At 49.2% G+C, this 11,266-nt stretch overlaps 1 protein-coding gene across 1 annotated transcript; it reads left to right on the top strand.

The window, feature by feature from the left end:
- The first annotated feature begins 81 nt into the window (after nt 1–81).
- On the top strand, nt 82–976 carry LOC119341545 (probable glutathione S-transferase GSTU6). The gene has a single exon (XM_037613422.1). It carries the CDS (start codon nt 88–90, stop codon nt 784–786), a length of 699 nt encoding a protein of 232 aa, XP_037469319.1. The 5' UTR covers nt 82–87; the 3' UTR covers nt 787–976.
- The last annotated feature ends 10,290 nt before the right edge of the window (nt 977–11,266 follow it).

Here is an 11,266-nt window from a genome sequence, read left to right as displayed (position 1 = left end):
TCTCTACATATAGTCCACCCATTACACTAGTTAATCACCCATCATCGATAGAGAATTCCGCGGGACGAGAGGGAGCTAGGAGCTGCAATGGCGGGAGGAGACGAGGTGAAGCTGCTGGGGAACTGGGCGAGCCCGTACGTGGCCAGGGTGAGGCTGGCGCTGCACCTCAAGGGCGTGCCCTACGAGTACGTGGAGGAGGACCTTGCCGACAAGAGCGAACTGCTCCTCCGCTCCAACCCCGTCCACAAGGCGGTGCCGGTGCTCATCCACGGCGGCAAGCCCGTCTGCGAGTCCCGGGTCATCGTACAGTACATCGACGAGGCCTTCGCCTCCGCCGGCGCCGGCCCGCCCCTCCTCCACGCCAACCCCCGCGAGCGCGCCGCCGCCCGCTTCTGGGCCGTCTTCGTGGACGACGAGCTGCTGGCGCCGTGGGGGATGGTCATGCGGTCGGGGACGGACGAGGAGAGGGCGGAGTGGACGAGGCGGACCGTCGCGGCGGTGGAGACGCTGGAGGGGGCCCTGGGGGAGCGCTCCGAGGAGGACGGGGAGGGGTTCTTCGGCGGCGACCGCGTCGGTTACGTCGACATCCTGCTCGGCGGCATGGTCCCGTGGGTGCGCGTCACCGAGAGGCTCTCCGGCCACAACTTCTTTGATGCTAGCACGGCCCCGCTGCTGGCGGCGTGGATGGAGCGCTTCGGCGAGCTGGACGCTGCCAGGGCCGTCTTCCAGGACGTTGACCGCCTCGTGGAGTACGCCGGGACGATACAGGCACGGGCGCACGGCTAGCCGCCGAGGCTGGAACTGCAAGCAACTGATATACCTTGTCTGCTATGGTGGTCGTTGTGGTTGATGCAAGTATACAAATTACATGCTCAGGGTCTTTCTCTCTTTTCACATAAATAAATAAAATCAAATGACATAGAACTCTTGATGAATGGCATTTTTATATAGCCTGCCTATAGCTACACTATTAACCATGCTCTTATTAGAGAAACCAAAGAGCAACAGAAAAAAGACAGAAAGAAAAGTCATACTTGAGGAAAGACATAAAAAGAGTCAGATCACCAAAGTAAAAGCCCATCCAGAATAAATTCTCTGTGTTTCTCTGCTTCTATGCCCATCTATGCTAAGCTAGTAATTGTCCTCTAGTTTGTCAGTTCCTGATAGAAAAGACATACTCCATGCCAATCTAGTTGGTCAGTTCCTGATAGTAAACAGAGTTGACGGGGAAAGTAAAAGCCCACCGTCAGAATAAAAGGACGTGTATTTCTTTGCTTCCATGCCAATCTATGCTAAGCTAGTTGTCGTTCTCTGGTTGGTCAGTTCCTGAGAGAAAAGATATAAAAAGATTCGACCACCAACGTAAAAGCCTGTCATCAGAATAAAGCCCGTGCTTTCTCTGCTTCTGTGTCCACCTATGCTAAGCTAGTTGTCGCCTTCTAATTGGTCAGCTGAGAGGAAAGATACATTTAGTCTTGTTGGTAAAAGCTGCAATAATAAGACTTGTGTTAGCTATTACCGTATCCAAGGGTGGAGTTTGAGATAGCTAGATATATAGAATATGTTTTTGCATGGTGTTCTTGAAGAGAAGGTCTACATGAAACAACCATCAGAGTATGCAGACAAGAAAAAACTGCATTATATGTGCAAGCTTGACAAAGTGCTCTATGTCTTGAAACAAGCACCTAGAGCATGGTACTCCAGATTAAGCTCCTAGTTAAGAGGTCTTGGCTTCATTGCATCCAAAGTGACACATCTTTGTTTATTTACAACAAGGCAAAAGTAGTCATCTTCGTGCTTATATATATATTGATGATATTATAGTTTCAAGCTCTTCACAAAGTGCTACTAATGCTCTTCTGCATGATTTGATCTTAGAATTTGATTTGAAGGATCTAAGTGATTTGCACTTCTTCCTAGGCATTGAAGTCAAGAAAGCACAAGATAGCATAGTGTTGAATCAGGAAAAATATGCCACTAAGCTTCTAGCTTGTATGAGAATAAAGAACTGCGAACCTGCAACTACACCTGTCTTCCTCATAAACACTCTCAACTTATGAAGGAGAGACACTTCATGAGGAAGAAGGCAGAAGGTATAGAAGTGTTGTGGGAGCACTCCAGTATTTGACTCTCACATGCCCACATATCTCATTTGCGGTTAACAAAGTTTGTCAATATTTGCATGCACCCACCATTCTACATTGGACATTTGTTAAGAGGATTGTGAGATATGTAAAACATACTGTGAGATTAAGACACAATTTTAGACGTTCTAACTCCACTCTTGTCAGTGCATTTACTGATGCTGATTGGGCAGGTTGCAGTGATGACAGAAAGTAAACTTTAGAGTATTTTTTGGTTCTAATCTTGTTTCTTGGAGTGCCAGACCACAAGCCACTATGTCCAGGTCAACTATAGAAGCTGAGTATAAGTCTTTGGAAAATTCCAGTGCGGAAATCATTTGGGTTGAGTCACTACTCGAAGAGTTGGGAGTAAAACAAAACCATATCTCATGTTCATGGTGTGATAATTTAGGAGCAACATATCTGTCTGCAAATCCAGTCTTTCATGCTAGAACCAAACACGTTGAAATTGATTTTCATTTTGTGCGAGAAATAGTTGCAGAAAAGGAACTTAAGATATGGTTCATTCCTTCTAGAGATCAAGTGGCTGATGGCTTCACCAAGGCATTACCAGCAAAACAATTTGAGGAGTTTAAGAGCAATCTTAACTTACGATAGTTGAGATTAAGGGAGGGACGATATCTTTCTGTTGCAATCTTAATAACATCCTCGCCATCGCTGGCACTTTCACCACCACCATCTTCTGCATACCTATCCCATGCCGGTAATCCAATCCTGCTCGACACTAATCCACAACAGTATCATGCCTTCTTCTACTGGAATGTGACGTCGTTAGTGGCCTCCGCCGTGGTCATCATGTTGGCATTGCAGTACACCTTGAAGGAGCGCTTTGCTCCATTGTAGACATCGTGTAAGAGAAGGCCGAGGAGCTCACGACGTGGAAGTACTTTTCTGGTGTAAGGGCATATTTATTCCCAATATGTTTTGGTGATTGATGACAACGCTTGTGCGGACTAATCGTGTGCGTTAGTTCTTTCAGAGATTCATCCATTGGCACGAGACGATTTCCTCCCCTCGGTGTTGTTATTCAAGACGGTGTAGCTCCTTCGTTTCGTTGTTGGTGGACTAGTTTCGTAGGAGTCACCGTACTATCCAGAGGGGATCCGTTTTGGTAAGACTTGGGTGGAATCACACGTACACATCATTATCACACCCGTCGTCTTTCCTTCCGCATCTCTGGAGCTGTTGTTTTCCCCTTACTATGCTCTGCTTTGCCCTAGCGGTAGTACCGTGTCCACAGCGGTAGTACCGCCGAAAACTCCACAGCGGTAGTACCGCTCTCGGAGCGGTAGTACCGCTCCAAGCGGTAGTACCGCTCTTAGAGCGGTAGTACCGCTTGGGTGTTTCGGCCGTAGTACCACTGTGCGTCTGGGCTACTTCCGCCTCGATTCTCGAATGAATTTTTTGTGTCGGGTTTTGCGGCACTAAGGGAGGTAGTAGGGGAGGTAGTACCGCTCTAAGCGGTAGTACCGCCCTTCCCTAGCGGTAGTACCGCCCTGGCGACAGGGCCCTGGGCAGCGGGGCAGTACCGCTGGGTCTAAGCGGTAGTACCGCCCTGAGCGGTAGTACCGCTCTTCCCTGGCGGTAGTACCACCCTGGAGTCAGGGCCCCAGGCAGCGCGGCAGTACCACTGGGTGGAGCGGTAGTACCGCCCGTAGCGGCAGTACCGCCCTTCCCCAGCGGTAGTACCGCTCTGTGCGGGGCTGGTAAGTGGGATAGTGGTTGGATTGTTCTTCCCACTATATAAAGGGGTCTTCTTCCCCAAAGTTGATTTACCTCTTTCCCCCAAAGCTTCATTGTTGCTCCAAGCTCCATTTTCGCCCGATCTCTCTCCCTAGCCAATCAAACTTGTTGATTTGCTCGGGATTGGTTGAGAAGGCCCAGATCTACACTTCCACCAAGAGAAATTTGATTCCCCCCACTTATCCCTAGCGGATCTTGTTACTCTTGGGTGTTGAGCACCCTAGACGGTTGAGGTCACCTCGAAGCCATACTCCATTGTGGTGAAGCTTCGTGGTGTTGTTGGGAGCCTCCAATTGTTGTGGAGATTGCCCCAATCTTGTTTGTAAAGGTCCGGTTGCCGCCTTCAAGGGCTCCAATAGTGGAATCACGGCATCTCGCATTGTGTGAGGGCGTGAGGAGATTACGGGGGCCCTAGTGGCTTCTTGGGGAGCATTGTGCCTCCACAACGCTCTAACGGAGACGTACTTCCCCTTAAAAGGAAGGAACTTCGATAACACATCCTCGTCTCCACCGGCTCCACTCTTGGTTATCTTGTCCCTTTACTTTTGCAAGCTTACTTGAGTTATATCCATTGCTTGCTTGCGTGCTTATTGTCTGTGCATCATATAGGTTGTCCACATAGTTGCACATCTAGACAACCTATTTCATTGCAAGTTTTAATTTGTTAAAGAAAATACTAAAAAAATTTAGTTGCCTATTCACCCCCCCTCTAGTCAACCATATCGATCCTTTCAATTGGTATCAGAGCCTCATCTCTTTATTAAGGACTTTGCCGTCCGAAGAGTATGGTTGACACCAACGACGGTGCGGAGGAGCACTCCGGTGTGAATCCCGTCTCGTCTTCGGCCGAAGGGGGAACCTCAGTCTCTCGTGAGGAATTCAATGTGGCTTTAGACACATTGAAAACCTCCATGACGGCCGAGGTTAAAAGCATGTTTACTGAATTCCTAGAGGGACTCAAACTATCTACCTCGCCGACGAAAGTGGGTGATCCCACTAACAAGGTGACGGATGCTAACCCCGACAAGGGGGAAGCTAATAGTGAAAAGAGTCCGTCTACTAGTGGTATAAATGGCACCGACATCTATGCCCATGTGGAACCCCCAGTGTATAAAGGACTGATCCCCTCTACACATTTGAATCATGCCGGTCCTCCTCCTAAATATGTGAAAAATGAAGATTATGATTCTTGGGTTTATCGCTTCAAGCGTCACTTAAAACATGTGAATACTAACCTTTGGAGAATTATTGAAGAAGGTTTCTATCCTCATGATCCAAGCAACTTCACCCCTCGAGAAGAAGTGGACAACCAATTCAATGAGAGTGCTCTCTTCATCATCCAAGATGTTATTCTTCCTGAAGATCTCCCTCATCTTCGACCTCATGTCATGGCTAAAGAAGCATGGAAGTGTGTCGAGCGTATGTATCGAGGAAGTGCTAGCATTCAACGCTCCAACTATGAAGTGGTGCAAGATGAAGCCGATGAGTTTGCATTGAAAGGATCGATATGGTTGACTAGAGGGGGGGGGGGTGAATAGGCAACTAACAATTTTTAGTCTTTTCTTTAACAAATTAAAACTTGCAATGAAATAGGTTGTCTAGATGTGCAACTACGTGGACAACCTATATGATGCACAGACAATAAGCACGCAAGCAAGCAATGGATATAACTCAAGTAAGCTTGCAAAAGTAAAGGGACAAGATAACCAAGAGTGGAGCCGGTGGAGACGAGGATGTGTTACCGAAGTTCCTTCCTTTTAAGGGAAGTACGTCTCCGTTAGAGCGGTGTGGAGGAACAATGCTCCCCAAGAAGCCACTAGGGCCACCATAATCTCCTCACACCCTCACACAATGCGAGATGCCGTGATTCCACTATTGGAGCCCTTGAAGGCGGCAACCGGACCTTTACAAACAAGATTGGGGCAATCTCCACAACAATTGGAGGCTCCCAACAACACCACGAAGCTTCACCACAATGGAGTATGGCTTCGAGGTGACCTCAGCCGTCTAGGGTGCTCAACACCCAAGAGTAACAAGATCCGCTAGGGATAAGTGGGGGGAATCAAATTTCTCTTGGTGGAAGTGTAGATCTGGGCCTTCTCAACCAATCCCGAGCAAATCAACAAGTTTGATTGGCTAGGGAGAGAGATCGGGCAAAAATGGAGCTTGGAGCAACAATGGAGCTTTGGGGGAAAGAGGTAAATCAACTTTGGGGAAGAAGACCCCTTTATATAGTGGGAAGAACAATCCAACCGTTATCCCACTTACCAGCCCCGCACAAAGCGGTACTACCATTGGGGAAGGGAGGTACTACCGCTCCGGGCGGTACTACCGCTCCACCCAGCGGTACTGCCGCGCTGCCTGGGGCCCTGACTCCAGGGCGGTACTACCGCCAGGGAAGAGCGGTACTACCGCTCAGGGCAGTACTACCGCTTAGACCCAGCGGTACTGCCGCGCTGCCCAGGGCCCTGTCGCCAGGGCGGTACTACCGCTAGGGAAGGGCGGTACTACCGCTTAGAGCGGTACTACCGCCCCTACTACCTCCCTTAGTGCCGCAAAACCCGACACGAAAAATTCGTTCGAGAATCGAGGCGGAAGTAGCCCAGACGCACAGCGGTACTACGGCCGAAACACCCAAGCGGTACTACCGCTCTGAGAGCGGTACTACCGCTTGGAGCGGTACTACCGCTGTGGAGTTTTTGGCGGTACTACCGCCGTGGACACGGTACTACCGCTAGGGCAAAGCAGAGCATAATAAGGGGAAAACAACAGCTCCAGAGATGCGGAAGGAAAGACGACGGGTGTGATAATGATGTGTACGTGTGATTCCACCCAAGTCTTACCAAAACGGATCCCCTCTTGATAGTACGGTGACTCCTACGAAACTAGTCCACCAACAACGAAATGAAGGAGCTACACCGTCTTGAATTACAACACCGAGGGGAGGAAATCGTCTCGTGCCAATGGATGAATCTCTGAAAGAACTAACGCACACGATTAGTCCGCACAAGCATTGTCATCAATCACCAAAACATATTGGGAATAAATATGCCCTTACAATCTCCCCCTTTTTGGTGGATTGATGACAATACGGGATTTGCACAATATGAAAGATATAGGATAAGCGCAAAAGTACAACTGTCCTAAAATGTAGAAGGGCTCCCCCTGGATGTGTGCTACTTTGAAAGGTGCTTTGGACTGCACGGCACAGAAGCCAGAAACAATGCGCCCCCTACATTTTAGAGACCAACTACCTAAGCATGATATGAGAGCAACATATATATAACAAGATAAGCATGGAACTCATAAGCTAGATAGACATAGATAAAGATACGAAGAGATAAGGTAGCATATGTCTCACACCATATGACTCGAGCTTAGGTCTTACTGACAGAACATAACTTAGGTCTCACAGACACAAACCAAATAAGACGACAAGCGAAAGCACAAACACAAATGACGAAAGACACAAGACGCAAATCCCTAAACTCTTGGTGGCAATAGCAGTTGCATCTCTAGATTTTTCTCCAGATCTAGGCTTGAGTAGGATGGAGAATGCTTCTAGACTGTTTGGATTAGTGTTTGGTTGGAGTATTTTTGAATTTGGTAGGACGGTAGTACCGGATCTGACCACGGTAGTTGGAAACTGCTGTTTCCACGCCTCGAGCGGTACTACCGCTCTCCCAGAGCGGTACTACCGCTTGGGCCGGTACTACCGCTCAAGGGTCACGGTACTACCGCCCTCTACCCAGTTCCATCATCCTTCAACCTTTCAGTGATCTTTTCGTTCGTGTTTGTGGCTTACGCTCGTTCTTTCTGGTTGTTTTGCGTGTTTGTGTGTGTGGTTCCAGGTGATGAGGTTCCTGAGCATCAGGCTCGTCGTGTCAACCCCGGTCGTGCTTCGTCCAAGCGCTACCGCACCACTGAGCCCACTGAGCCTGCCGGAGGATCTTCCAGTGCTCAACCTCCTCCCCAACCGCCGAAGAAGCCTGGGGTCAAGCCAAAGCAAAGCAAAACCGTGCCAGAAATGCCGCCCAAGGAGTTCTGGGCAAGGCGCCGCCGCAACCCGTATGGGGTCGACCAAGATCCCACTTTGGTCAACCGTCCGTTCTGGAACAGGTTCCAGTTTGCCATCTATTTTGATGTCCTCAAAGCCAAGAAGAATCTCTATGTCAACATGCACTCCATCGACACCGAGCATATGGAGAATGATCCTGACTACTTTGGTGAAGCTCTTCGAATGTGCACTCAGCTGAACATTCTCGGGATCATGCAATTCAACAAGGACTATGATGCTGATATTGTGGCCCAATTCTATGCCATGGTTCACCTTGGGACCGATGAGGACAGGACTCTGACTTGGATGACAAATGGCAAGTTGCTGTCAGTCAAGTGGAAAGCTTTCATGCAGTTGATTGGGGTGGAAGATCTTGGAGTTGAGTCTGCTGTCGGCTTTTGCCCCCACCGTCGTGCCAATGCCACTCACAAGCAAGCTCTGTGGCCCTACTGCACTCTGAGGATCAACCATGAGACGAAGAAGGAGACCTATGAGCTGCCTGCCTATCTGGACATTCTTCACCGTATCTTCAGAGAAACTCTTTTCCCTCGCATCGGGAATCTGGACCAGGTTCACTCTTATCTCGTGGACATGCTTCTCTTCTGTCAGCGGGAGAAGGGGCAGAGCACCGGAGAGTCCTTGGATATCTCTCATGTTATGTGGTCTGAGTTGGTTTCTGCTATCTCCAAGCGCAAGTGCCCGATTTATGGTCCGTTCATTATGCTGCTCATTGAGAAGGCCTGGGATCGTATCTATCCCAAGGTGGTGCTGGAGCTTGGAGACTTGGTTTCTCATGATGTCAAGCGTCTGAGGAAGAAGGATAACTGGGGCACTCAGGCCCCTAGGACTGGAGTTCCTTCATCTGCTGCTGCCATGGAGACTGAGGAGGAGTTTGGGGCTGAGGCTGAGGATGAACATGATGACTACGTGCCTTCTGAGGCAGAGCCCTCTTGGGCCAAGAAGCTCAAGATCAAGGTGAAGAAGCTGTTCTGCATGGAATCTCATGGTCAGTACATGACTCATGTGGCTGAGAAGAAGGCTCGAGGTCGCCACAAGGAGCTCATGCGTCAGATGGGTGCTATTGTGATTAGTGATTCTGAGGATCAGCTTACTGAGGAGGAGGAGTGGATTCAGCAGCACTGCCCCTGGACTGATTCTGATGCTGAGCACTTCCCGGCTGACGATGGCACCGCACATGATCCCTCTGAGATCTGATGGGTGTCCCTCGTTTACCTTCACCTGGAGCCGTAGCATCACTCCCTCTCCTTTTTGGTGTCTCGCTGCCAAAGGGGGAGAGAGTTTAGGGATTTGCGTCTTGTGTCTTTCGTCGTTTGTGTTTGTGCTTTCGCTTGTCGTCTTATTTGGTTTGTGTCTGTGAGACCTAAGTTCTGGTTCTGCCAGTAAGACCTAAGCTCGAGTCATATGGTGTGAGACATATGCTACCTTATCTCTTCGTATCTTTATCTATGTCTATCTAGCTTATGAGTTCCATGCTTATCTTGTTATATATATGTTGCTCTCATATCATGCTTAGGTAGTTGGTCTCTAAAATGTAGGGGGAGCATTGTTTCTGGCTTCTGTGCTGTGCAGTCCAAAGCACCTTTCTAAGTAGCACACATCCAGGGGGAGCCCTTCTACATTTTAGGACAGTTGTACTTTTGCGCTTATCCTATATCTTTCATATTGTGCAAATCCCGTATTGTCATCAATCCACCAAAAAGGGGGAGATTGTAAGGGCATATTTATTCCCAATATGTTTTGGTGATTGATGACAATGCTTGTGCGGACTAATCGTGTGCGTTAGTTCTTTCAGAGATTCATCCATTGGCACGAGACGATTTCCTCCCCTCGGTGTTGTAATTCAAGACGGTGTAGCTCCTTCGTTTCGTTGTTGGTGGACTAGTTTCGTAGGAGTCACCATACTATCAAGAGGGGATCCATTTTGGTAAGACTTGGGTGGAATCACACGTACACATCATTATCACACCCGTCGTGTTTCCTTCCGCATCTCTCGAGCTGCTGTTTTCCCCTTACTATGCTCTGCTTTGCCCTAGCGGTAGTACCGTGTCCACAGCGGTAGTACCGCCGAAAACTCCACAGCGGTAGTACCGCTCTCAGAGCGGTAGTACCGCTTGGGTGTTTCGGCCGTAGTACCGCTGTGCGTCTGGGCTACTTCCGCCTTGATTCTCGAACGAATTTTTCGTGTCGGGTTTTGCGGCACTAAGGGAGGTAGTAGGGGAGGTAGTACCGCTCTAAGCGGTAGTACCGCCCTTCCCTAGCGGTATTACCGCCCTCGCGACAGGGCCTTGGGCAGCGCGGCAGTACCGCTGGGTCTAAGCGGTAGTACCACCCTGAGTGGTAGTACCGCCCTGAGCGGTAGTACCGCTCTTCCCTGGCGGTAGTACCGCCCTGGAGTCAGGGCCCCAGGCAGCGCGGCAGTACCGCTGGGTTGAGCGGTAGTACCGCTCGGAGCGGTAGTACCGCCCTTCCCCAGCGATAGTACCGCTCTGTGCGGGGCTGGTAAGTGGGATAACGGTTGGATTGTTCTTCCCACTATATAAAGGGGTCTTCTTCCCCAAAGTTGATTTACCTCTTTCCCCCAAAGCTCCATTGTTGCTCCAAGCTCCATTTTCGCCCAATCTCTCTCCCTAGCCAATCAAACTTGTTGATTTGCTCGGGATTGGTTGAGAAGGCCCAGATCTACACATCCACCAAGAGAAATTTGATTTCCCCCACTTATCCCTAGCGGATCTTGTTACTCTTGGGTGTTGAGCACCCTAGATGGTTGAGGTCACCTCGAAGCCATACTTGTGGTGAAGCTTCGTGGTGTTGTTGGGAGCCTCCAATTGTTGTGGAGATTTCCCCAATCTTGTTTGTAAAGGTCCAGTTGCCGCCTTCAAGGGCTCCAATAGTGGAATCACGGCATCTCGCATTGTGTGAGGGAGTGAGGAGATTACGGTGGCCCTAGTGGCTTCTTGGGGAGCATTGTGCCTCCACAACGCTCTAACGGAGACGTACTTCCCCTTAAAAGGAAGGAACTTCGGTAACACATCCTCGTCTCCACCGGCTCCACTCTTGGTTATCTTGTCCCTTTACTTTTGCAAGCTTACTTGAGTTATATCCATTGCTTGCTTGCGTGCTTATTGTCTGTGCATCATATAGGTTGTCCACGTAGTTGCACATCCAGACAACCTATTTCATTGCAAGTTTTAATTTGTTAAAGAAAAGACTAAAAATTGTTAGTTGCCTATTCACCCCCCTCTAGTCAACCATATCGATCCTTTCATCTGGGAAGAAGGCAAAGATGTTACCAAAAAGGGTT

The sequence above is a fragment of the Triticum dicoccoides genome, chromosome 7B, assembly GCF_002162155.2.
Source record: "Triticum dicoccoides isolate Atlit2015 ecotype Zavitan chromosome 7B, WEW_v2.0, whole genome shotgun sequence".
Classification (NCBI taxonomy): Eukaryota; Viridiplantae; Streptophyta; class Magnoliopsida; order Poales; family Poaceae; genus Triticum; species Triticum dicoccoides.
This window is presented reverse-complemented; position numbering and strand designations above follow the sequence as displayed.